Raw genomic sequence first — 24087 nt, 5'->3', positions numbered from 1 at the left:
TGGCTCATGTACCTTCAATGTATATTAATATTATTCTGGCAGGAGATTTGTCTATAGCGGTCCTTTGTCCTGGAATAAATGTGTTTTATGAGGCTAATGCGCGCTCATTTCTTGCTTGGGGCCGAATGCTTTCTCGAAGCATCAGGCATATTTCCGTGTGGTGGCTAAACTTGATATAAACTAGGGTCAGTGGAAAAGAAGATCGCAGGGTTCGATTTACAGTAGATCATAACCGGCTTTAGCTTAGGGCAGATATGTCGTGGTCTTGTCTTTTTTTTAAGCCTTGCAGCAATTAACTAGCGCGAAGATAAGATGGGAAATCAACCTCACTTTTGAACCTGACAATATGACACTCCCTCTTATTCCTCTGGAGATCCTCGACTCTATATTCAGTCTCCTAGATAGAACTGACATTTCTCGCCTATCTCGGGCGTGCAAACAAATCCACCAACAAGCCACCCCGCGTCTCTGGAGAAGCTACTGCAACTACAACCAGCAACCTTACAACACATTCCTGCGGGCTATAGTTACCAACCCAGGCCGAGCGAAACACGTTGAAGAGCTCCACACATCAAATGTAACTGAAGATGACCCTCACGAAAGCTCAGAGGACGACGTTCAATCCTTCCAGTCAGCAGTCTCGAACCTCTCAGTTCCCGACGAATTCAAAGATCACCTAAATAAGGGAATAAAGGAAGGATACAGCGACGCCATGCTGGCGCTTCTACTCTGCAAGCTACACAATCTGAAGAACCTATTCCTATACCGACCCGACATCTGCGATCTGATATGTGAGCTGTTTGACTACGTAAATTCGGGCAAATCTTCCATACTTGGTAACCTACGCCGATTCTCTATAGAGACAACCGATATGTCCTGTGCTGTCGGAACTGTTCGGGACTACGGGGGCATTCTTAATATCGCGCGCGAAGTGCAAATCGTGCAGCTAAATGATGAGACTATGAGTCCATCCCGATTTCGAGAGGGGTCATCTGCAGTTGAGCATCTCCACATCCTCGAGAGTGGTATGGGAACCGATGCCATGAGGGTATTCGTGCAGAGTTGCAAAACGCTCCGCACATTCAATTATACCTTCGGAAACGTTGACTACTACGATGACTATTTCAAACCGCAGGAGGCTGTGGAAGAGCTCAGGCGTCATAAAGTCACGCTCGAAGAGCTCACGATGCTATATGATGATGACAGGCTAAAGCAGTCCTGGTACGATTTGACGGCACGTGAATGGTACATGGGGGCTGAACTGCGGCGGTTCACCAAATTGAAGGTACTGCGAAGTGGTATGCATAGTCTGCTTGGGCTCTTGCATGCACAGTCTGCTGCGATGGAGACCTATCCTGCGGATCCTCTGGCTGATAGAGGAAGGCCGGAGTTGGTGGACGTGCTTCCGGCGTCAATAGAGCACTTGACCATTATGTATGCCGACGCGCAGATTATTGCTCACTTGCAGAAGGTTGGGGTTGTCTGCAAGAATCAATTTCCCAATCTGAGAAAGGTGATTGTCGGTTTCTGCGCCGAGTCAACGGAGAATAATATCCAGTTAGAAATTCCGGGACTGGAGTTATTGCTCCTGTATCAAACTCCAGAGGAACGGGAAGCTTACGTCTACGGCCGAGAGCCGTATTCGTGGGTTGGGTCTCAGGTCTTCAGGGGCTGATTCATAGTCATAGGGAAATGCTAGGGTCCATTGAGAGAATTGCGGCCCAGCGTAAGATAGTCACATCCAGTTACAGCCAATCTACACCGAGTGAATACTATATGGAACACAGGTTTTGAAAATTATTGACATGAATACACATAAACACATGATCGTCTAGAACAAACCGCACGCTCAAGCCTATCAAATCTATACAACTCTGGGCCCGTCAATAATGCTCTTAGCCTCCTCTGATCTCCACCAACTCTTCCCCTCCTGGCCGGGGTACTCGAAAGCATCCATACTCTCAGCCTTCATCTCAACACTGTACCCAGGCTCCAGGGGGGTAGCATAGTAACCGTCCTTAACGCTGGACGGGTGGACAAAGTGCTCGTGGAGGTGATCCACATACTCGAGAACACTCTTCTTGCCGGTGACAACAACATAGTCGATCGTGCTCAGGTGCTGCGTGTACTCTGGCAGACCGACACCTCCCGAGTGCGGCACGATAGGTACACCGAACTTGCGTGCCAGAAGGAGAATAGCCAAAACCTCGTTCACACCACCGACGCGGCAGGCGTCGGGCTGCAGAACAGTCAAGGCACCGGCTTGCAGCAACTGCTTGAAGATCACACGGTTCTGGCACATCTCGCCTGTGGCGACGCCCACAGGACCGTGGGGGGTGTTGGCCAGAGCCTTGCGGATGGCGGCATGGCCGAGAATGTCATCGGGGGAGGTGGGCTCTTCAATGAACCAGGGCTTGAACTCTGCAAGTTCTTGCATCCAGGTAATTGCCTCGGGGACGGACCAGACCTACTCATTTCCCCAGTGTTAGTCTGACTCGAAAGTGTAATGGGATTAGTTCCACGGGAGATATAGTACCTGGTTGGCATCGACCATCAAAATGTTACCCTTGTCATACCCAATAGCCTCACGTGCAATACGCAGGCGAGTCTTGTCATCTTCCAAATCTCCTCCAACCTTAAGCTTGAAATGCTTGTACCCTTGCTCAACACTCTGCTGCAACAACAACTTCAGCTTATCCTTGCTGTATCCCAACCACCCGGCACTGGTAGTATAGGCAGGGACAGCCTTGCTAGCCTCAGCTTCCTTAATACGCTCCTGCTTACCAGACTCAACCTCCTTTAGTAGACTAATAGCCTCCTCAGGGGTGATGGCATCAGTGATGTAGCGGAAATCAATGCAACGCACAAACTCCTCCGGGGTCATGTCGGCAACGATGCGCCAGACGGGTTTTCCGAGGGTCTTGGCCCACAGATCCCAGAGGGCATTGACGACGGCGCCGAGAGCAAGGTGGATCACACCCTTTTCGGGGCCGATCCAGCGCAGCTGGCTGTCGGAGACAAGGTACCGCCAGGTCTTGCCCCAGTCTGCGGTCATCTCGTCCAGGTCTTTGCCAACCACCATTGGGGCGAGCAGGGAAATTGCTGCGCAAACAATCTCGTTGCCGCGGCCGATTGTGAAGGTCTGTAAGGTCTTGGGTTAATTGAAGAGTCGTGGGTGGGTGATGTGGTGCGACGTACCATGCCATGTCCGGAGTGTTCTGAGTCTGTGGTGATGATGCAGTAGGCGGAGGAGTAGTCACCTGCTGCATTCATAGCATCTGAGCCGGTCTTGTCAAGCGAGGTCTATAGTGGGCTTATCAGTATTGGATGCATTGAGTATGTATGCGGAAATGCGCCGAAGGTGGGATTGACGTACCGGGAACCTCACGTCCCGCGTAGTGAAGCCAGTGATTTTGACCATTGTGAAACTTTGCTACTTGCGATAGTAGGGATATGCTTTACTTCTGTCAATGGCTAGCAATATTGCTGGCGTAGGAGTTCGAGAGAAACGCGGTGGTTAATCTAGAAATGCGGGGTGTATATATCCGGGGTATAGAGTTGAGAGTCAATTTCACCCTTTTTTTGGCAGCTCAAAGACGCACAAGGAAGAGTAGGAAATGAGAGATATCAGTGAGAAAAGATTTCAGGAACCAAAAGAGATTCCACTCTGTATATACAGCAAATATATTCCCCCGCGCCCTCTCCAGTTTATCCCGCGCCCCTCCCTCTCCATGTCATTTGCCGTAGACCCCTTCTCATTGGTGGAGAATTCGACATGCCGGGAAAATATGTCATTCCACCAATCACAACGCAGGTACTATACTCGGAGCTACTCCGTGGTTTACCCCAAGGTACGTGGGAGGTTACATCTACATGGAGACTAGACTAGACTCTGTTGGAAAAAGTCTAGGATAAGCGACTTCAGAAAGATTGGAATCATGCATGTAGCTATTCCTTTGTGTACATGTAGTTGTTTCCTCAGTGAAGCTTAAAGACATCAGGCACAGGGACCTGTTTTTGATATGCAGCCCTATCACGAGGACAGGCCTCGTTTCTCGCTCTCGGAACAGAAAATGATCATCCGCCAAAGCTTGCGAACAAGGACTTCGGCCTCTTCGTCCAATGCCTATAGATAGGAAACTGAGGTCAGTAACTCGTCTCATAAAGAAGAAGGGATAAATACTCACTTCCGCCAGCTGCTCCACCAACTCCTGAGGCGATCCACGCTTCCGCACATGTTCCTCCACCACATCCACCAGCATTTGCTCCTGTACACCAAGATATTCGACAATCTTCTTCTCGACGAAAGGCTTGAGCTGGTCGCTGATGACAGCATCGTCCACAAATTCCCACTTGACAGCCCAGTTCCACAGGCCTTCCTTCTCGGCCGGAATCTCTGCTGCGAGTTGACGGGCCGCCTGAGCACGTTCCTCGTCGGTGAGACCTGCGGCTTCGGCCGCGGAATCAAATTTGATGGGAATGAGTGGTCGACGGGTTGTAGTAGCGGGCTCTTCCTCATCCTCCAGCAGACCTTCCACATCGGCCATTGCGCGGCGGCTGGTCGCGGCCTGGGCCTTCTGCGCGGCGGCTCCAAGAGAGAGCTTGAAGCGTTGGGGTTCGCGTGGTGCCTCCTGGGGACGCGTCTCGAGCTCCTTTGCCTGGCGAGCGAGGAAGTCGTCGGCCATACCGCGAGCCTGCTCTTGCTGCTTGGCGGATTGTACACGCTCGCGTTCCTCAGCGGCGCGATCGGCTTCGTCAATATTGGCCTCACGAGAACGGAAGCTTGCACGGTTCCGAAGCCAGGCACTGCGGTCTGCGTAGTAATCGACCGCCTTCCGGCTGTCCTCAATATCGTCGTTCCAAGCGCCAAGTCGTGCTTCCATCTCATCGTGCGCAGCTTGCAACTTTTCGTCTTCCTCATCCTCACGCTTCTTCTCCCGCTCTAGGGCAGCGGTTCTGCTGCGCTCACGGGAAAGCCAGCGGCGCTCTAGGTCTGAGAATTGCTTCTCTTGCTCAGCCTTGAGGCGATCCTGTCGGCGCCGTTCAATTTCCTCGTCGCTGGCATCAGAATCCTCGCCTTCGCGATCAATAGAGACTCCGTTCAGGGATCCACCATTGACAAAAGAAACTCCCTTCTGATAATCCTTGGGAATCTGCACACCGAACGCCTTCGGACCAGAAGGTGCGTTCAACACATTGCGATCCCGCGGGCCCAACGGGATACCGTTGATACCAGCAGCAGGTCCACTGGGAGCGGATGCCGGAGGCGAAGCAAGTCGATTAATTCGAGAGCCGGAATTGCGTGCACGCTCCATCGCCTCGATTTCTTCCTCGCGTTTCATACGCTCGATGTCGCGGCGGTTGCTTCGTTCACGGAAAGCCGAGATCTCCTTTGCCACATTGGCGCGCATCTCCGGAGGGATATCGGCTAGTTCATCTTCAATGGTAATAGGAATGGTGACCACTTCCCCATCCTTCGCAACCTCGGCATCCTTCATTTCACTGTCGCCTTCCCGATCAAGGGCCGACACCTCCTCCTTTTGAAGCGGCGCTGTGGGATGGAAAAGGCTCGACAAGACATTATCCAGATTTTTGCGGGCAGCGGTGAAACGTGCCTGGCGGTCCTCGGGGTCTTGTTCTGCTCGGCTAGACTCAAATTGCTCTAGATAGGTGAGGGTACCTTCATCGACGACGACCTATTAGACAAGTTAGAAGTCAGAATTGAGGAAGCGCGGGACAATTTATACACACCAGAAGCTTGCTCTTTTCAATCTCTTGTTCCTCATCACCCTCGGCGCGGGGTGTCTGTATCTTGACTGGCACTTCCACGTCCTTCAAAATCTCAACCGCGACCTCGAGACTCTCGGGGTCCTCATATTCGGCAAAGCCAAACCGGCAAGGTTTCTCATCAGCATCTGTGGCGCGAATCCAGCGACGCAAGAGACCAGTAGATCGTAGAATACGCTCAATGCCATCATCACCACCTGCGCCCTCGGTAATCCCGCCGATAAAAAGCGTACGGACAACCTCCTCGCGTGTAGGTGGCTGAAGCTGCATCATAGAATCGCGACCATGATGGCGCTGGGTGTCCATTCCCATTGACCCCAGACCACCGCGGCGCCCAGGAGCTTCGGAACCCCGTTCCCGACCGCTCTCCTGAGCTGCAGGCTTCGCCGGGCCTGAAGTACCCAAGCGAATCACCGGGGCAGAAAAATTGATGTTTGGCATATTCGCAGGCGGCTGGAAGTTAGGCGGGAAGCTTCCTGGACGACCAGGCTGGGTATTTGCTTGCTGCATGCCGGGAGGAGCAGCAGTACCTGGAGCAGCCATCCCTGGAGGGGGTGCTGGAGCTAGTCAGCCTAAATTGAAAATGAAATTAAGGAGCGAACTCACCCATGCCCGGAGGCGCACCATAGGCACCGTAGTCAGGAGCCCGTCCATAAAGACCCGGAGCTATGTAAGAGTTAGTTTGTTCAAGTCACCAAGGTCTTCCCAAAAGACAAGAAGAAGGCAGTGCTCACCTTGGTAAGGGTTGTACATGGTGTAAGTCGTACCACTTTGTGAGAAAAGTGAGGTTGATCAAGGCTCAATTCAAACCGATATCAGTTGCCAACAAAAAAGCATAGGCGGTGAAATAGGCGGTGAATTGTCCAGAACGCCAAGTGGCACGTGCGCTATTTAGCCGTTTGTACCTCCCAAGGTGCGAATGTCCTTGTCTTATACAGAGTACCTTTATACATACATACCCATGGGTCTTCTATGAACATATCCCGTCTATTTTGAAAATAATCAAAGGGACATTAGGAATCCCCATGTATCTGGACCTCCGGGTGGATTGAAAGGTACATTGCAACGCATGTAGTCTTGCAGTAGTGGCCAGTATCTCGATGAGAGGTATAACGCATTGGTTTCTTTGAGAATAGGACTATTTTGACTGGGGAAAAAAATGGCTATAGCCGTTCCATTTCCAATGCCCCGATATACAAGAAAGGGTTCTGGATTCGAATTCGCCCGGGCCCAAAAGAGTAAAAGCAATAGCCAACGGAGTATGAGACTATAGGCCGAATTGGTATACCGGGTATACACATTTCAGTACCTTCGGAGAACAAAAGGAGAAATAGTAATTGAAAAAGCGCCAATGAAAACAATAATAGCAGTGAACTAAATTAAGTGGAAAAACAAGTAAAATAGGCAAAATAAGCAAAACAACAGCCGAATGCGGCAATGATGATGTTGCCCCACGACCCCTCGGACCTCAACGCGCCGGATGCAACTGACGCCATTCGTTTTCCTACCTTTTTTTTGTTTTCTTCACTCTTCCCTGTCACCCCTTTTACCTTCCAAGTACGTTTATAAGTCTTTTATATATCCTGAACCTGACTTTGCCTCAGCATTGGCTTTATATCCCTGCCCCACGCTGACTCTCTTGCCCCATAGAACCCCTCATCGTCATCATGCCCGGCTTTTCGCAAACCAGCGACCTTCCTGCCTGGAAGGAGCTCCAGGAGCACCACACCACCTTGGGACGCAACCTAGTTCTCAAGGATCAGTTCCAGAAGGACCCCAAGCGCTTCGAGAACTTCAGCCACAAGTTCGCCAACACCGTGGACAACACGGAGGTCCTCTTCGATTTCTCCAAGAACTTCCTGACCCAGGAGACTGTCTCTCTTTTGGTCAAGCTCGCCAAGGAGGCCAATCTTGAGGAGCTCCGTGATGCCATGTTCCGCGGTGAGCACATCAACTTCACCGAGGACCGTGCTGTCTACCACGCTGCTCTGCGCAATGTTGCCAATGAGCCCATGCAGGTTGATGGCAAAAGCGTTGTTGAGGACGTCAACTCCGTGCTGGAGCACATGAAGGAGTTCTCCGAGCAGGTCCGCAGCGGCGAGTGGAAGGGTTACACCGGCAAGAAGATCAACACCATTATCAACATCGGTATCGGTGGTTCTGATCTGTAAGCTTTCCTGTCCTTGTTTAATCAGGAATTGTAGCTGACATCTGCACCTAGTGGCCCTGTAATGGTCACCGAGGCTCTCAAGCCTTACGGCCACCCCGACATGAAGCTTCACTTCGTCTCCAACATCGACGGCACCCACATCGCCGAAGCGCTCAAGGACTCCGACCCGGAGACCACTCTTTTCCTGATTGCCTCCAAGACCTTCACTACCGCCGAGACCACTACCAACGCCAACACCGCCAAGTCTTGGTTCCTCAAGTCTGCTAAGGAAGATTCACACATTGCTAAGCACTTCGTGGCCCTGTCGACCAACGAGTCCGAGGTCACCAAATTTGGCATTGATGCCAAGAACATGTTCGGATTCGAATCGTGGGTAGGTGGACGTTACTCCGTCTGGAGTGCTATTGGCCTGTCTGTCGCTCTGTACATTGGTTACGACAACTTCCACCAGTTCCTGGCTGGTGCCCAGGCCATGGACAAGCACTTCCGGGAAACACCCCTTGAGAAGAACATCCCCGCTCTTGGTGGTCTTCTGAGTGTCTGGTACAGCGACTTCTTCGGCGCTCAAACCCACCTGGTCGCTCCCTTCGATCAGTACCTGCACCGCTTCCCCGCCTACCTGCAGCAGCTGTCCATGGAGAGCAACGGAAAGGCCATCACTCGCACTGGTGAATACGTCAAGTACACCACCGGACCCATCCTGTTCGGTGAACCTGCCACCAACGCGCAGCACAGCTTCTTCCAGCTTCTGCACCAGGGTACCAAGCTCATCCCTGCTGATTTCTTGATGGCGGCTGAATCGCACAATCCCGTCGAAGGTGGCAAGCACCAGCGCATGCTGGCTGCTAACTTCCTCGCTCAATCCGAGGCTCTGATGGTTGGAAAGACCCCTGCTCAGGTCAAGGCCGAGGGCGCCGCTGAGGAGCTCGTTGCTCACAAGACCTTCTTGGGCAACCGCCCCACCACCTCTATTTTGGCCCAGAAGATCACCCCCTCCACTCTGGGTGCTCTGATCACTTACTACGAGCACGTCACCTTCACCGAGGGTGCCATTTGGAACATCAACTCGTTCGACCAGTGGGGTGTCGAGTTGGGCAAGGCCCTTGCGAAGAACATCCAGAGGGAGCTGGAGACCGAGGGTGCGGGTGCTGATCACGACAGCTCGACCAGTGGTCTCTTGCTTGCTTTCAAGGAGAAGGCCAAGCTGTCTTAGAGTGTTTTAGTCTTATATGAAGCACTGTGGGATGTGTAGTCTTAACGAGCAATGATTTTCCACATATTTCTCTTGGTTTGAAAAGAAATGAATGATTCTTCAAATTTTCGTTAGCAAGTATTCTTATAGATTGTGAATCACTTTGTAGAATAGAGACCTTTGGGCTTAGAATGATGCAACTGGGAAGAACCGAGGTGGTTGGAAGTAGCAGCAAGGGGAACCCGCTTTGTTGTCCGCAACTCCGCAGCGCGGTAGAACTCCGTTCTTGACTCCTATCCTCGAACTCTGGAAAATTGCCGACGGGGCGGCTATTCTCGTACAATTATTGGGGGAAAAAGCAACAATGTCTCCTGTACACCAATTGAGCCTGTCTTCTGCAGCAGTGGCGTTGCTGTCTTTGACAGGCGCATTGTGGCCAACCAGCGCACTTGCGGGGAATACCAACGACAACAGCGAGGGATACAAGCTGAGAGAGGATATCCCAGTGTCATGCCTGAACCGAACCATGTAACACTACTCTTCAATCAACCTCTAGAGCCTGGCTAACCATTGCTTGTTCTACACTCACAGGGAAGGAGAACATGTAAGCGCCACCAGCCTGCCTACCGTCTCCTGACACGAAGACAGTAGCGCAGATTACAGAAAAGCAGGAGGCTAATAACAATCGCGAAAACATCCAGGTCACTGACAGTCTCGGCAAACTGCAATACGTCCCCTTCGTGACCTGCAATGAAACCGCCCGCCCTCTCTCTCTTCACTACGGCGTCTCCGAAACGATAACATGCACCATCGACTCCCTCTCCGATGAGCTCTACCATCTCCTCGAGTTCTACGTCCACGCCGACGTACCAATGAGCTGCCGCGTGCCAACAGCGCCGCTAACACCATCCGGCGGCGCAGCAGAGCACGCGGACAAAGACTCAGACCAGAAGTCCGGAGAAGCAGACACCCTCTCCGCACTCGCCGACAACGGGCCACCCTTTACGCCGCTCACAATTGCGCTGCAGGGCACACTTCAGCTGAGCCACTTGCACATCTGGACGGATATGAACGTCGTCATGCACAACATGGCCTCGGACGCGGTTGCAGAACAAAACACCAAGACCCGCGGCGGCCAGTCTGGACAGCCCGGTTTTGCAGTTGGCGGTATTGCATACTCGACTCCTGAGTTTGACAATACTGGGAAGAATGCCAAGCTCGATGAGGACGAGGAGCCTGTTGCTCTTGCTCAGGCGGCACGCGAGCCTTGGACTGCTGGGCACGGCACTAAGGTTGTGCGCGGAGAGCCACTTACCTTCTCTTTCCACGTCGCCTGGTTGGAGGGCGGTGCTAGTATCGGGTGGCCGACGCGGCCTGCTTTCGAGTCGTGGCTGGCTTTGGCGACTGGGTCTGGGAAGAGCTCTGGGTCTTTCTTTTCTAAGCTTGTGTTCTTTGTTATGGCAGCTTCTGTTGGCGCTTTAGTTGCATTGTACTGGGAGCGCAATGGTGCTCGTGGACGTGGACGGACTGTCTGGCATGGAGATGGGCTTTTGGGCGGGACTCCCGCGCGTGGAGTGAAGGGCTCTGGTGTTACCTTTGGCAATGGGGGAAGAATAATGGGTACGGTGGTTACTCTGGCCCTCCTAATGGTAATGGTAATTTGAACGGGATTGGTGGATATGGGTTCCCGAGTGGGAAGAAGGATTGATATGAGGAACTGAGAGGAATGGGCGTATAGCCTGGGTACATATAAAGTGGCGCTTACGACGTGTACAGTGTACCTAACTTGAAGAGGCCGAATTTGGGCACTAGCAAAAAGAGCTAGTTGCCTACATATCATGATGCTATATCCCAAGTGATCGAGTCAAACAAATCCGATGCATTCCATATCTAATGCAAGAGCCAAATTTCAACAGAAAAATCAAGTACCTGGATAATAGTTGTACAAGTAACAAAAGAAAACATCATTTTTCAGGCCAATGCCACATTGCCCACTCAGTCCATCACCCGCACCAGTCTCTTCAGTATATACATACAAGCCGAGTGGACAAGCCGCAGCACAAAATCCCAAAGCAAAGAAGCAGCATGAAACTACCAACCCTGCGCCTGCATACGCTGAATCTTCTTCACAGTCCCCTGGAATGAGAACTTGAACAGCTTCTTCCACCGCATCATCTTCTTCTGCTTGCGCACCATACCCTTCCGCACATGGAACTTCTGCTGGTTGACATCATGCCGAACGCTATTCTGCGAAAGAGTAGCCTGAAGCTTGCGCAGCGCACCGCCGAGATCAGTACCACGCTCAGGCTCAACATGAACCTGACGACCAAGCGTCGGCCCAAGCTTCAGCTCGACCTTGCGTGTAGGTAGAGGTGCCCTCGACCGCGCCCGGTAGCTGCTCTGTGCACCTTCACCGACAGCCCGGGAAAGCGAGTCTGAGAAGATCCGGCGCTGGTTGCTGGATACTTCTCGGGGCTTGTTGAGTTCGAGTCTGTTGAGGATGTCGTCGAAGTCGGAGACCGGCTTTTGGGCTTGCTTTGCGGCCTCGGGGGCTGTGCTTGGCTGGTCGGTGGGAGATGTGGGTTTGAATGGAGTACTTGGTGATGAGGTGGAGGAATTGTAGCGCACGCCGTTTGCGAGGGAGGCGACGCGGTGGAGCTGTGTCTGCTGTTGGAGCCATGATGTTGGCCGGGCGCGGAGGCTGCGGGCCAGGAGGCGGAAGTCCATTTTGATTGGACTCGCTCGTGTTAAAGGAGCAGGTCTATGCGGGTGAATTGGACTGTCTCCTGGGATTTGGAGTGAGAGCTTGATCGAGGTGGGCGCGCAGGGTCGGAGGTGCTCGAAGTTGCTTGCCGTAACGGAAAATCATCGTCCCCGATTGGAAAGGAAATTGTAGGTCACGTGCCATAGGCTTTTGGGGCATTTTCTAGAGATCGTGAATATCACACCTGCAAATCTCCGTGGACTACGATTATCTCTCTCATCTGTATTTGAATAGCCTTCTTCATATACAAAGTCCTTGAGAATTCTGCCCAGAAAAGGAATGTCATCCATCACAATCGCGACTCTTCCCCGCATGGGCCGCGATGTTCTAGCGGCCCTGCTCTCAAACGGCGCATCAAGCAATCTGGCGATCATCGACGTCCGGGACTCAGGTAAGCATTATTGTTTTATTTTATAGTCAAAGACCACCAGCTAACAGTTGAAGCAGACCATGTTGGTGGCCATATCTACTCATCAACTTGGGTCCCCACCTCAACGCTGGACGTGCGCATGCCTGAGCTTATTCGCACCCTGAAAGACAAGAAAACGGTTGTATTCCACTGTGCACTCAGCCAGCAACGCGGTCCCTCTGCTGCTCTTCGCTACGCGCGCGAGCGTGAGAACGCCCTTGGCGCGGAAGAGAACCAGAAGCAGCAAGTATTTGTGCTCGAGGGAGGGTTTGTGGAATGGCAGCAGAAGTATGGCAATGATACTAAGTTGACCGAGGCTTATGCTGCGGATATCTGGGAGGAATATTGAGTCGGGCCTTGGCTTTATGCATCTGCCTTTTTACATGAGATTTAACGAACTTGATAACATAGATACCACTTAGATGCATTGATAGTTTTCATCTTTTATTTTTTATTATTGTGGGAGGTTGGAGCTGAGCACCTCTGTTTGGTTGTTTCTGTATGTTGGGTAAGTCCATGTTATTTAATTTGATGGACAATGAAATTACTGTACATGAGATGGTCTATGCTCCAGTCTAGTATATCACAAGAGGAATATACTCGCCGATCTACATTTGGATGCCGCCTCCGAAACCGACTGGCCGTCTCTTCCCTCCATTTTCAGGTACAATGGCCATGACCTTGTAGATCTGTCCCATTGACCCGCCATCCTTCTCAACCAATCGCTTCCAGGCGGTCTCTAGTGTCTTCTTGTGCTCTTCATCCGGCACCTTACGGAGAAGCTGCCGCATGCGCTCTTCAATACCCATGGCACCGAGGAAGTCACCCTGTTCAACAGGACCGTGAACCTCAACGCCGTCGCTGCCTTCGATGGCTGCTTCAGCCAGCGAAGTGAAATCCACATCCGCACTGACATCCACTCGCCCTGGTTCAGAAAGTGGCGCCACTTTCTCGTGACTTTTGATTCCGCGCAAAGAGTTGATAGGGATGGTCGACAATGTCCCGTAGTCCATGATTAGGGCTGCGCCAGACGGAGTCTTCTTCTCTGATGACGGGGGCGGGCTAGAAGCAGAGCTCTTTTTCGCAGCAAGCGCAGAGGCAGAGTCGCCACCGATACGGCGTGCAAAGTCCGCAGCATAAATTCGGCTCTCGGGGCTGATCTCGATAGTCGAGCCTGGCCGCGACTTGAGCGCTCGATAACGCTGAGAGATCTCCGGAATCACTAGTGATGACGGCGTGGAAGCTTTGGCTTTGGTCAATTGGAACTCGGGCTCTCCTTTTATGTTTTCTTCGACAGCTTTGGGGTTTAAGGTCACCATTAGCTCACGCCATTGCGGGGTGTTGGCGGGCTTGGGCGGATTGTGTAGTTCTGCTGGGCCGGTGGGAGTCATGATCGTTCGTGGCGCGTTGGCCTGCTCATTCTCTGGAGATGGCGGAACAGATTCAAATGCATGGATTGGAAGTGCGTCGAAGAATTCATGTGCGAAGATGAAGGGTGTCTTGCCTTCTTCTGTATTACCGTTGTCTTTGGTCAGTATCAGAAAAACAGTGGACTGATGTAAGATCACCACTCACCATGCGGCAGAAGGCGAATATCCTCCACCCAGACAATGGGTACATCAAAGTACTTGCACACACTCCGGTGTCCGATATCCGTCTCCTCCATCACTGCCTCCTCGCCGCACAGCAGCCGCTTCTGCACTTCTCTGAGAGTTCCGCTAGCTTCCACAAGATAAATAGCTTCAACACTCGAAGAGAAGCTCTTGAAGTTTCGGAAAGTCTGTTGGTTATAGAACCCGTGGTCAGTCCAATGAGCTTCTTGTCCTTTTCATTTTTGAGGAAAGGAAGATAGGAATAAGTGCAACCACTCACCCGTAGCATATCATCCATCAAAGTTCCTTTTCCTGGGCCAACCTCCATCAGCTGAACACCACTCCTCGCCCGCCCCTGCGCCATCCACTCCGCGATAGTCCATATACCGATCAATTCTCCAAAGACCTGCGAGATCTCAGGCGACGTGACGAAGTCGCCATGTTTGCCAAAGACACCTCCACCCTCTCCTCGAGTTGTATAATATCCGCCATCTGGGGAGGTCAAAACCTGGCGCATGAATGCCGCGATTGGTACAGGACCAGTGACCTAATTGGAAGTGATTGATCAGCAAAATGTACACACAGGTAATGCGAAATGCAGAAGTACCTTCATGACATTGGCCAATGTTTTTGCTAGCGGTGTGGACCATTCTCTCTGTTCAAACGTGGAGTTCCATCTTCCTGGGAATCTCGGAAGTACTGCGTTGCGAGGTCTGCGGAGGATATGCGACGCTACGCGCCTCGTGGTTTGGTTCATCCTTGGCTTGGGGTTGAGTGGTGATATTTGTTTGTGCTGCCAGATATGCAATAACTGAGCTTTTCACAGCAGGCAAACAGAACGTCTGGGCCCCGAGCACTCGTTCTATTGCGTCGCGCCAAGTCGAGATGTGTCTCTCAATCTCTCCGCGGAAGCTCCATCACACGTGATCATATCCTTATCGGACTACTATCTGCCGCTAGTCCTAAGATGGTATGGCTCGGCGATCGAAGGCCCTAAAAGACTATAACATGAAACAAGCATGTAGGTAGTAATATGTAGTATACTGAATAATTCAATCTATTAACAACTGCATAGATTTAGCGAGTATTCTGTCATGGTCCTGTTATAACCTAACGCAGTTTATCTGTAAGCTCCCACCTTCCCCAACCTTGGGACCTTCCAAGGTTGGTTTTCCATGGGTGGCTTGACAGGCAGCATCCTCTCTCTTTCCTTTCACCTCGGTTTGGCTTCACTAGTTTCCTCTCTTCCCCATCTCTCGCCTCAGTTTGCCATTCACCAGTTTGTCCTCTCTCATCATAAACAACTCAGTGTGACGTTGATCCAATATGCCCACCACTCGTCAGAACAGGAAACCAAATGAGACCCTTCCGCCCCATATTGGACTTGCCAATGACCTCCTCGAGCATGGGGAAGCTCTACATATCCTTGAGTCATCTCGAGAAGTTTACGATACCTTCAAGCCACCGAAACGATGGGGCCATCGTGACGTTCCTATAAAAGATCCCGCTGAGATACCAGAAGGCTGGACTTCATGCGATCTAGATATTGCCGAGGAGTAAGACCTATGCCGGATTTCTTTGTTTCTCAACTATTTGCTAACTGTTCCGTGACAGTGATATCGATGGCATGATTGAAAGGTGTTACAGGCGCATTGATGAGGGAATCCTGCCCGACATTTGGGAGGACAAATTGAAAATGTACCAAAGCATGAAGCAAACCCAGACGTAAGTAAATCCTACTATGCTTTCTCATGGCAATGGCTAATACGCTCTCTTATAGAGATATGATGAACTCCGAGCCTGCCGGTCTCCGCTGGGAAGTGATTCAGCGCCTTGAATCTCTGGAGAAGATCAAAAAGCACTTCGATGAGTTTGGAAATGACAATGGGAATACCCCGAACGTGATAGCCATCATGGCCGCTTACCGTTCTGGAGACCTTGTCTGGAGTGATGATCCTAGTTCAGTCACTTACTGGGCTCACGGTAAGATGATTACTGGTCCCCAAAAAATGGAAATGGAAGAATTCCTCGCTTTCAGTCAGGAGCATGGCCCACATGGCATTTGGGTGGAAGGGGTGAGTCATATATAAGAAAGATCTGAGCCATGCTCCCTATCCATATACAGCACTAACGGTGACCTCGGCATTTATAGATGGATGGCTACAAACATGAGCCGCTGGGCCTGTTTCAATGTCTGCCCCCGTTCCATCCCATATAGTATGAATGGCTTTCTACAGCAGTGCGTAATATGAAAGTCAGCCGCTTATACGGCTGTATAGCCTTCTTAATGGTCTTCTCAGGTAGTATTCCCGATAGTATTTTTACATGTCTTTTAGTGGTCATTTTAGATAGTCTCCTTAGGTATGCTTTCTAGATGCCTAGTTCTATGGACATTTACTCCCCGATTTTTCGGCGTTTCTCGGTTCTATAACGAGTGATGGTGCGGGCTTGGGGATTGGATTGTCAGAAGTTACATACTGCTTCTACCTATAGTTTCACTTTTTATTTCTTTCGACGCAGCCCTGGAGGTAAATAAGCAAGTGGCGAGGAGCGACAGGCCACTGTAGCATGGGTACAAATCAACCTGCATGCTGAAGAAAAGCCCTTAATAGAAACATTAATATTTTGTTCGATTTGTCCAGTTCGCCGCTATCTGTTGCAAAAGTGTGCTCCGAATGCTAAAAAATGTCCATAAACTGCTCTGACCATATCATACATTTCATGAGTGCAAGAAGAAGCATGATCTCCACGACCATTTCGCACAGTGGATACTCCTTACACCGACAACGCTAGCCAACCTCAAGTTATCGCGCTCAGGCTTGGGTGTTCAACGACGCCATCCCCGCTGGTTCTGGTTTTTCGGGGTATTCCGCGCCGGCGCATCAACCATCATCTCATCGCTGTAGAGTCCAGTCTGCGAGTTTCCCTGGTCCTCGTCTAGGAGGTCATTCAGATGGCCCGGGCCACGACGGGCTCGGAGTCGTTCCTGATCAGCTTGTGCCCGGAGTGCAGTAAAGGGATCGTGGTGGGATGCGGCTTTCGGCGATTTAAGGGTCATTGTGAGCAGTCTCCCGTCAGCCTAGAAAGGACGAGTCAGCATTCATATGGCAATATCATTAGTCGGGAACAGCATTTACCCTCTGGTTGTGGAAATTGGCAACCACCAGCTCTGCAGCCGTCTTCTCTGCATATGCAAATTCCGCAACAACGCTCGGCTGGCTTGCTACTATTTGGCAGCTGAGCATGGGGCCTGTTATGGGCTCAAGAGCAGACTGGATGTCGGCAGCTGTTGTCCCAGGCGCAAAGTTCCTTCCGACGACATAGAATGGTCCCGATGCACCCTTAATGCTCATGTTGCTCCCACGGCCGCTGAGTCCGAAATTTCCTGATCGCACGTTCCCTTGGCCGTTCTCGGTCTGGAAAGCTGTCCGGACCTGATCTGCATTCACACGATCCTTCTTGCCAGGTCTGCCGCGTGTCCGATTGTTGTCCGTGGTGGGTTGCACGGTCGCTGGCGCAGGGCGCTAGATATCGACGCGAGAGATTGTCAAAGAGTGTTCTCCAATGGTAATCGCATTCGTGGTCCCATGGCGGAATTGTTCATACCTTGGTTACTCCGATCCTGCTTGCTAAGCTTCCAGGCTTTGGTTTTTGTAATTTCTTCTGCGCTTTTTTGCCGGCGCCAGAGCCTGAGCCTGGCGCGCTTGATCTGCGGTTCTTTCCAAGGAGTTGGTTTGCGAGCTCCTCATGCTTCTTTTTTGACGGTCTGGGGAGGAAACAGTCAGATTTTGCTAGGTGTTGTTGGGTGGGTTGGAGAATGATTACCAGCCTGGATGATGGCGTCGAACGAGACGCGTTGCTTGGTCGCCATCGCAAAAATTTAGATTAGACAAATTAATAGAATAAAGAAGAAGAAATGAATTCAGAAAGCGACAATGCGTGGAGAGGTTGAAGAAGAGAAGAAGCTTGGGGCGCCGGTCAGCTTTGGGGCGGAGCTATCAACCCTGGCCGCAGCTCCTTGATGTCTACATAGCCAACTGGGCACATACACACCGGATTTTAGGCCGAGCAAGATGGCTTTCCCTTTCCGTTTTAGTGCTCACCCCTTGCCGCTCTTTGCTCACTGAGTAAAACTGAGCACGCCCGGTGTATTACATAATCATCGAACTGCCCAGGTGCACAGGTGAGAATAGCCCCAGCATCACCACCTGAGCGCTCTGATTTGCTCACTGAGTAGCCTTCAGGGCTGACCTTACCGAGGTACTCACTGAGCTTGACCTACCTAAGCAGTGGACGACCTGATTCTTGATGGTGCGGTACGCCAAGCGGCCAGGCTTGAGCTCGAGAATTAGGTATATTTCACTTTCGTGCCTTCTGAGACAGATACATATTGGCAAATTTTTCGACTATGAATATATGAGTGCTCAACTATGGCCCTCCTTCACAAGTTCATATTTAGCGCGTGAACAAACCAAGCAGCAGAATCAATGAATCGCCCCAAAACATGACGTAAAAGCCTTGTCGAATCTCAGAACAGAGAGCCAAGCCGCTCTATGAGCTTAGTGACGAGTTCTCGATCAGCAGGGGCCATGGCAGCAATATCAGCTTGTGCCCAGCCATCCGCCTTGGCCTTTACTAACTCCCACACATCGTGCGACTCAGCTTCATTTGTCTCCAAAAATCGACACACTAGAGATGTAGCAATCAAACGCGACCATTTTTCAACCGCAGATACCTCGTTCGTCTCAATTCCCGCCAGGAAGTTATAGTCGGTTTGTATGGTTACGCGGGCAGTGCTTGGATCAAGGCTCATGACCTGTAACAGAGCATCGCTCATCTCCCAGTAACCTTCAAAAGTCTGGAGCTGGATGAGTTCATTTAACGGGAGGGTTGATGCCGCATCTGCGTCTTCATCGTATTCTTCATCGTCGTAACTGGGTGACTTGGGTGAATAACTACCAGCCGCAGACCCATATGCTGGGGACGCAGGCGAGTACCCTGGGCTTGTAGCGTTTGTAGACTTGATGGGGGCGCAAGCTAGGCGGAGACTTGGGGAGCTAGGTATATCACCAGGGGAAGTAGGAGTGTAACCCGGCGACGGCATCTGGGATGTTCTGGTCTTTTTTCTCTTCGGCTTGAATCTAGTCGTGTTACCGGTGTTGAGAAATGTGTCGAAGTCAACGGTTTGCAGGTTGTCTGGGCTGTCCATTGCGCTGAAGTCCAGGTCGAATGCAGAGGCCTTAGAAAATGGTTAGTGTATGCTTATACAAGCTAATGACCGGAAGGGAAATTTGCATACCTTGGCATCCTTTGAGTTACTATCATGCTCAGCCAAGGCCTTTTCGCTCACCGCGACAAATGAGCAGTGTTTCCCTGCAATTTGGAATCTCGCCCCCAGACGCTCGCATTCTGCCTGGACCAGTTCATCAAACCGACTCTCCCATTTTGTCTTAATCAGCTCGCATTCGGCATTCTTTGCGGAGTATATCCAGCCGCGGGACTCCTCAAGCTCGGTGATCGTCTTTTTGGCCGCGAGCTGATGGACAGTTTGGCCCTTGCCAATATCTTGAACGGGGATTTCCAGCTCTAGGGGACCGTGTTTGCTGTCAGCACGAAGGACGATCGTCTCCGGAAACGGGTCAATGGACTGTGAGAGAAGCAAGTAGATATTGGAGCGTATGAATGGGAACAGAGCCGGAAGGTCGTGTGGTGCTTGCAAAATGCTAGGAACAGCAATTTTCGGCAGTGGCTCGCGCAGATCACCAATTACTTCCCCTTCTTTATGATCTTGGTCGAATAGGGAAATTTGCTTTGGAGGGGGCTCCGTGTCTGTTGTATCATCACCAGGAAGTCCAACCTTCACGAAGTCGTCTTCAACCTCAACGTTGGAAATGTCCACATCCAGTCTGCTGTTGTGCAGTCGAGGCATCAAAGCGCCCTTCAGCATTCGAACCACTGTTTTGTTTAGGTCCTCATTATTCAGGACCGTCTGGGTAAAGCCTTTGCCCGCTCTGGAGATACCATTGATAAGGGAGTGGGAAACGGAATCCCCGAGGCCGAGGGTGAAGAACCGAGCGGAATGCTGCTGGTTGGCCTGGTTGACCAGATCGAAGACCTCAGACTGATTCCAAACCTCACCATCAGTGAGAACCAATACCTCAAGGACCTTGTCTTGGTAGCGCTTCTCCACAGCTGCTTCGAGGCCGGACAGGATTTCAGTTCCACCTAGATCGGCCTGGATGTTCTTCGTATACTGAAGAGCCTCTTCTAGGTTCTCTCGGGTACTCACTTTGCTTCGAGCCCAGAGAGCTTCAAATGAGGAGCCAAACGAGATTAAGTTGAAAGGTACGCCCAACGGAAGTGACTTGAGAAACAGGCCAAGGGCGGAACGTAGAGTATGCATGTTATCCGTCATACTTCCACTGCGATCAACGACGAACACGATTTCAGATAAATCCGGTGGCAGACTGAACTTTGGTACCAGGGAAACCATTAGTGCCTTCTGATTTGGCAATGTGGGGTGTGTCTCTAGGAAAGTAAATGGGAGATCCTGTTTGTCCGCGTTGACGGTGATAACGAAATCCTCGTCAATTGTCACATTCTCACGAAGTTTGATTGAGGCATAGTTCGACTCAAAAGTTGACTCCGGCATATCAGCTGTCCGGCCCAAGTCCACCTGGATTGGATGGCTTGGTGACCGTATATTGCGGATATTAGACCCCTTCTCCATGACAATGTCCACGGTTATTGCTGTTTTTACGAGGACTCCTTCGGGCAGATGCGGAATCCCAACTCTAGTTCCATATCGGGGTCCAATAGTGACGGGGATCGTATATCGAATGCCATTTGTCTTGGCATCCTGGGCCAGTTCTTGGATGAGAGTAATCTCGACGAGAACGGTACCCCCCGCTGGAACATTTCCGAGGTGCGTGCTGAAGACATCGGCAGCACTGGACGACCGATTGAGCATAGCAGCGGTTTGCCCCTTAGACTTTGCTTCTTGATATATCTCTTTTGCCTTTTCTTTTGGCTTGACTATTCCTTCAATCACAGTATCGCCCAGGCGACAAGTGAAGCCGACGATGCTAGAGCTTTCATATAGGGGGAACGAGTAGAAGACTTCGGATATTGCTTCTGTCGAAGAAGGGTTCACAAAGGTCTGTGTGATTACTGTTCGTGAATTGCTAGCGAGAATAGTTGCATGCGCGTCAAGGCCAACCTGAGGCAGGTATTTGAGCGCTGACGCATTTGCGACCCGGTAAAAACAGCCGTGCGCCATGGTACAGAGAGTTGTAGAAGGGAAAATGAAAACGGGGAGGCGCGAGATACTTATATCGATGGGCTTGTGAACATGACTAACAGGTGCTAGGCTGCAGTGCGATGCTGGCATCCTTCCCCGTGAGACTATGCTCTGATTGGCAGGTTTGAGGTTTGCGGCTCAAGTGAGAACCCACTTGAGATCACCTGCTCCGTACAGATTATCCATGGATGTGGCCCCAGTACTCCACTCCATACGGTCACTTGGCTTAACAAACACTTTATGACTACAGAAGAAAAGGACTGTGCCAAAAGCCACCCAGAAGCCGCAAAAGATGACTCGATTCATTTTGGCCCCCAATTTTCCGATGGACCAACTAGCGGGCTGGAATCCACTTGTATTTCTGTTCTTCCCGGAGGTTCTATAAGTTCTAACGTCCTATTTGAGCTTATGAACTTCGAAGTCGGTGGGAAATTCCACTTCCTCGTTTTCTTCAGGACAGGCCATTCCACCACGCAGTTTGCTCGACCTCAAAGTCGGCTGATAGTGGATTCTCAGCACTACATGTCCCAACTTGGACACGGTAACGACCGATCTCTTGAACCCAGGCGTTTCTATGTTCATCCCAGAAACTGGTAGCATATTTCGTCGGGATCTTGACAGTCACAGTTTCGGTCTGTTGTGCGCAGAGGAACACCTTCTCAAAGCCCTTGAGCTCCTTGAGTGGTCGATTGATACTCGGACTCTGTTGGGAAACATAGACTTGGACAACGTCCGCACCATCAACGTTCCAGTGTTCTGGACATTCACAGTGACCAAAATCTCCTCGTCAGTCTTTTAGAGAGAAATCGAGCTTAACTGGAATATGGTGTAACTGAGTCCATGGCCAAATGGAAATGCAACTTCCTTCTTGCATTTTTCATAGAAGCGGTAGCCGATATAGACACCTTCGCCGTATTTGGTGCTGCCTCGTTCACTTCTGAAGTTCAAAAACGCGGGGTTATCTTCATTGTGGTGCGGGAAGCTAAGCGGCAGCTTGCCACTCTGGTTTACTACGCCAAAGACACCATCCCCGATGGCATTCCCAGTCTCCGTACCAGGCCTATGTCCGTTAAGCCACGGCATGGCCATGGGAGTTCATGTAGCCATTAGCGCTTGTTTATATTTCCTATGTTATTCAATTGTGTTTTCTGAAATATACTGACGTTAAATTCTACCTGATTAAAAACTTGATGGAGACCTCAAACAGGACGGAGCATATCTCCGACTGATATGGTACAATGTAGATCAACCCAAATGCAGACAATGAAGCCAAAAAATGGTATTATTTACTCTTATGATCGAAGAAAAGCAGTTATCCCAACCGAAGACTAAATCCGGCCCCTACTTCACCGGTATCTCCACCCGGAGCACCTCCAAATACACCCGCAAAGTCCAGCTCGGGTGCTTCCTGGCCCCGTTTAGGAGCCTCAGGTGTGTGATGACGTCTCCGTTTCTCCATACCGGCCTTGGATGGGAAAGTAGGGAACATCTCTCGCGGTTTGGGACGCGGATCTTCCTTGAAATATTTGTGGCCGAGGCACTGTCTTGCCGTAGGACGGGAGGTGGGATTCAGCGCCAGCAAGCTTGACATGAGACTCAAGCCCGCATTGGTCAGGTAAGGGAACCGGGAGCGAGGCAGCAGAGGCGGGTTGCCGGCTGAAGAAGGTGCCGATGTTGACGGGAGCCGCAACGACTTGGCATTGGGCAATGAACGGAATCCAGGCCATGTTACAGAGTTCGGTGGCCCGGTCAAGGCAAAGATCTTGGACACCTGGTCCACTTCGTTCTTGCCCTGCAAGAGAGGCTCTTTGGTGAGCAGCTCGCCGAAGATACAACCAATGCTCCACATGTCGATCTCCGTGCCATATTTGTCCGCGCCGAGGAGCAGCTCCGGCGCGCGGTACCAGAGTGTCACAACGAGCTGTGTGAGCTTGGGAGGTGGATCGCCAAAGTAGCGGGCCATGCCAAAGTCGGCGATCTTAAGTTCGCCGCGATTGTTCATTAATAGGTTGGAGGTTTTGAGGTCGCGGTGCATGATCCACTGTGAATGTAGGAATTCGAGTCCTCCAACTACTTGCAGCAGAACGGTCTTGATTTCCGAAGGAAGGAAGGGCTCACGCATCTCGTCGAGTAGGGCTTTGAGGTCGTGTTCGTGGAAATCCATCACTAGGAATACACTGTCGGAACCAGTTGATTAGCATATGTAATATAGAGCTGTCACAGATAACTCACTCGTCCATTTTGTTGCCCATTACTACTTCCCGCAGGTAAACGACATTTTGATGTCGCGCCTCCAAAAGTGTTTGGATTTCCCGGAGCCCAGTGACTGGGAACCCGTCCGGCGAGTTCTCCAGCTTGAGCTTCTTCAGCGCGACGATTTCGCCCGTGGAAATGTCCTTTGCGCGTGAAACCCACCCATACGAGCCCTCTTCAATGTGGTTCAATCGTTCGAAGTTGTCCACATGCCTGCAGGGACCCCATTCTCCAACCGGAAAGCGTAGTATGGTCGACTGTTTCTGCTGCTCCTTCTGGATCTTCACCAATTCGGCATCGTCTGGACGGGCATCTGGGTCGTTGGAGAGTCTTCGTCGCTTTGTCGGGGGGCCTAGCTCGGCAGTGGCTTTAGCATCCCGAGCTTGAGCTTTGTTGGCATCTTCAAGTCGCTGTTTCTCTGCTTTGGCGCGTTTTTTCAGTTCTTTCTCGCGTTTTTGTTGCGCGATAATCGCCTCTGTTTCTGGGTCGTCATTTGCCCATCTGGACGACATTTTTCGTGAGGGAGAATGAAAAGAGAGAAGTTCCGGAATGACGTTGCGGCAGAAGCCGAGTTCGATTTGAAATCCAACGCCCCGCCTTGAATTTGTATAGCCCATTGC

General features: G+C 51.2%; 13 protein-coding genes across 13 annotated transcripts; 5 read left to right on the top strand and 8 right to left on the bottom strand.

Moving 5' to 3' along the window:
- Positions 1–346: 346 nt before the first annotated feature.
- On the top strand, positions 347–1675 carry N7489_010187 (F-box protein; the record flags this gene model as incomplete). Its single annotated transcript, XM_056715936.1, has 1 exon — positions 347–1675. One exon carries the CDS (start codon positions 347–349, stop codon positions 1673–1675), a length of 1329 nt encoding a protein of 442 aa, XP_056563558.1.
- Positions 1676–1864: 189 nt separating this feature from the next.
- N7489_010186 (L-fuconate dehydratase) lies at positions 1865–3421 on the bottom strand (the record flags this gene model as incomplete). Its single annotated transcript, XM_056715935.1, has 4 exons — positions 1865–2467; positions 2537–3142; positions 3199–3303; positions 3377–3421. The coding sequence occupies 4 exons, from the start codon at positions 3419–3421 to the stop codon at positions 1865–1867; spliced, it is 1359 nt and encodes a 452-aa protein (XP_056563557.1).
- A 612-nt stretch (positions 3422–4033) lies between these two features.
- Positions 4034–6540, bottom strand: N7489_010185 (uncharacterized protein; the record flags this gene model as incomplete). Its single annotated transcript, XM_056715934.1, has 5 exons — positions 4034–4126; positions 4188–5696; positions 5752–6344; positions 6394–6453; positions 6522–6540. The coding sequence occupies 5 exons, from the start codon at positions 6538–6540 to the stop codon at positions 4034–4036; spliced, it is 2274 nt and encodes a 757-aa protein (XP_056563556.1).
- Positions 6541–7454: 914 nt separating this feature from the next.
- On the top strand, positions 7455–9170 carry N7489_010184 (glucose-6-phosphate isomerase; the record flags this gene model as incomplete). The annotated part of the gene is made up of 2 exons (XM_056715933.1): positions 7455–7954; positions 8009–9170. The coding sequence occupies 2 exons, from the start codon at positions 7455–7457 to the stop codon at positions 9168–9170; spliced, it is 1662 nt and encodes a 553-aa protein (XP_056563555.1).
- Positions 9171–9513: 343 nt separating this feature from the next.
- N7489_010183 (uncharacterized protein) lies at positions 9514–10813 on the top strand (the record flags this gene model as incomplete). The annotated part of the gene is made up of 3 exons (XM_056715932.1): positions 9514–9677; positions 9741–9753; positions 9806–10813. 3 exons carry the CDS (start codon positions 9514–9516, stop codon positions 10811–10813), a joined length of 1185 nt encoding a protein of 394 aa, XP_056563554.1.
- A 427-nt stretch (positions 10814–11240) lies between these two features.
- N7489_010182 (mitochondrial 37S ribosomal protein bS21m) lies at positions 11241–11876 on the bottom strand (the record flags this gene model as incomplete). Its single annotated transcript, XM_056715931.1, has 1 exon — positions 11241–11876. One exon carries the CDS (start codon positions 11874–11876, stop codon positions 11241–11243), a length of 636 nt encoding a protein of 211 aa, XP_056563553.1.
- Positions 11877–12192: 316 nt separating this feature from the next.
- N7489_010181 (phosphatase YCH1) lies at positions 12193–12671 on the top strand (the record flags this gene model as incomplete). Its single annotated transcript, XM_056715930.1, has 2 exons — positions 12193–12304; positions 12361–12671. 2 exons carry the CDS (start codon positions 12193–12195, stop codon positions 12669–12671), a joined length of 423 nt encoding a protein of 140 aa, XP_056563552.1.
- A 259-nt stretch (positions 12672–12930) lies between these two features.
- On the bottom strand, positions 12931–14671 carry N7489_010180 (uncharacterized protein; the record flags this gene model as incomplete). The annotated part of the gene is made up of 4 exons (XM_056715929.1): positions 12931–13832; positions 13898–14102; positions 14195–14461; positions 14522–14671. 4 exons carry the CDS (start codon positions 14669–14671, stop codon positions 12931–12933), a joined length of 1524 nt encoding a protein of 507 aa, XP_056563551.1.
- A 569-nt stretch (positions 14672–15240) lies between these two features.
- N7489_010179 (uncharacterized protein) lies at positions 15241–16004 on the top strand (the record flags this gene model as incomplete). Its single annotated transcript, XM_056715928.1, has 3 exons — positions 15241–15470; positions 15529–15639; positions 15695–16004. The coding sequence occupies 3 exons, from the start codon at positions 15241–15243 to the stop codon at positions 16002–16004; spliced, it is 651 nt and encodes a 216-aa protein (XP_056563550.1).
- A 737-nt stretch (positions 16005–16741) lies between these two features.
- Positions 16742–17785, bottom strand: N7489_010178 (RNA recognition motif domain-containing protein; the record flags this gene model as incomplete). The annotated part of the gene is made up of 4 exons (XM_056715927.1): positions 16742–16993; positions 17052–17438; positions 17521–17680; positions 17763–17785. The coding sequence occupies 4 exons, from the start codon at positions 17783–17785 to the stop codon at positions 16742–16744; spliced, it is 822 nt and encodes a 273-aa protein (XP_056563549.1).
- Positions 17786–18442: 657 nt separating this feature from the next.
- On the bottom strand, positions 18443–21193 carry N7489_010177 (VIT and vWA domain-containing protein; the record flags this gene model as incomplete). The annotated part of the gene is made up of 2 exons (XM_056715926.1): positions 18443–19153; positions 19214–21193. The coding sequence occupies 2 exons, from the start codon at positions 21191–21193 to the stop codon at positions 18443–18445; spliced, it is 2691 nt and encodes an 896-aa protein (XP_056563548.1).
- Positions 21194–21665: 472 nt separating this feature from the next.
- Positions 21666–22303, bottom strand: N7489_010176 (uncharacterized protein; the record flags this gene model as incomplete). The annotated part of the gene is made up of 2 exons (XM_056715925.1): positions 21666–21970; positions 22048–22303. 2 exons carry the CDS (start codon positions 22301–22303, stop codon positions 21666–21668), a joined length of 561 nt encoding a protein of 186 aa, XP_056563547.1.
- Positions 22304–22526: 223 nt separating this feature from the next.
- N7489_010175 (uncharacterized protein) lies at positions 22527–23979 on the bottom strand (the record flags this gene model as incomplete). The annotated part of the gene is made up of 2 exons (XM_056715924.1): positions 22527–23391; positions 23447–23979. 2 exons carry the CDS (start codon positions 23977–23979, stop codon positions 22527–22529), a joined length of 1398 nt encoding a protein of 465 aa, XP_056563546.1.
- Between the last annotated feature and the right edge of the window lie 108 nt (positions 23980–24087).

Source organism: Penicillium chrysogenum, assembly GCF_028827035.1.
Source record: "Penicillium chrysogenum strain IBT 35668 chromosome Unknown utg000005l_segment0_segment0, whole genome shotgun sequence".
Lineage (NCBI taxonomy): Eukaryota > Fungi > Ascomycota > Eurotiomycetes > Eurotiales > Aspergillaceae > Penicillium > Penicillium chrysogenum.
The sequence above is the reverse complement of the archived record's forward strand: the minus strand, read 5'-3'. Positions and strand labels throughout refer to the sequence as shown.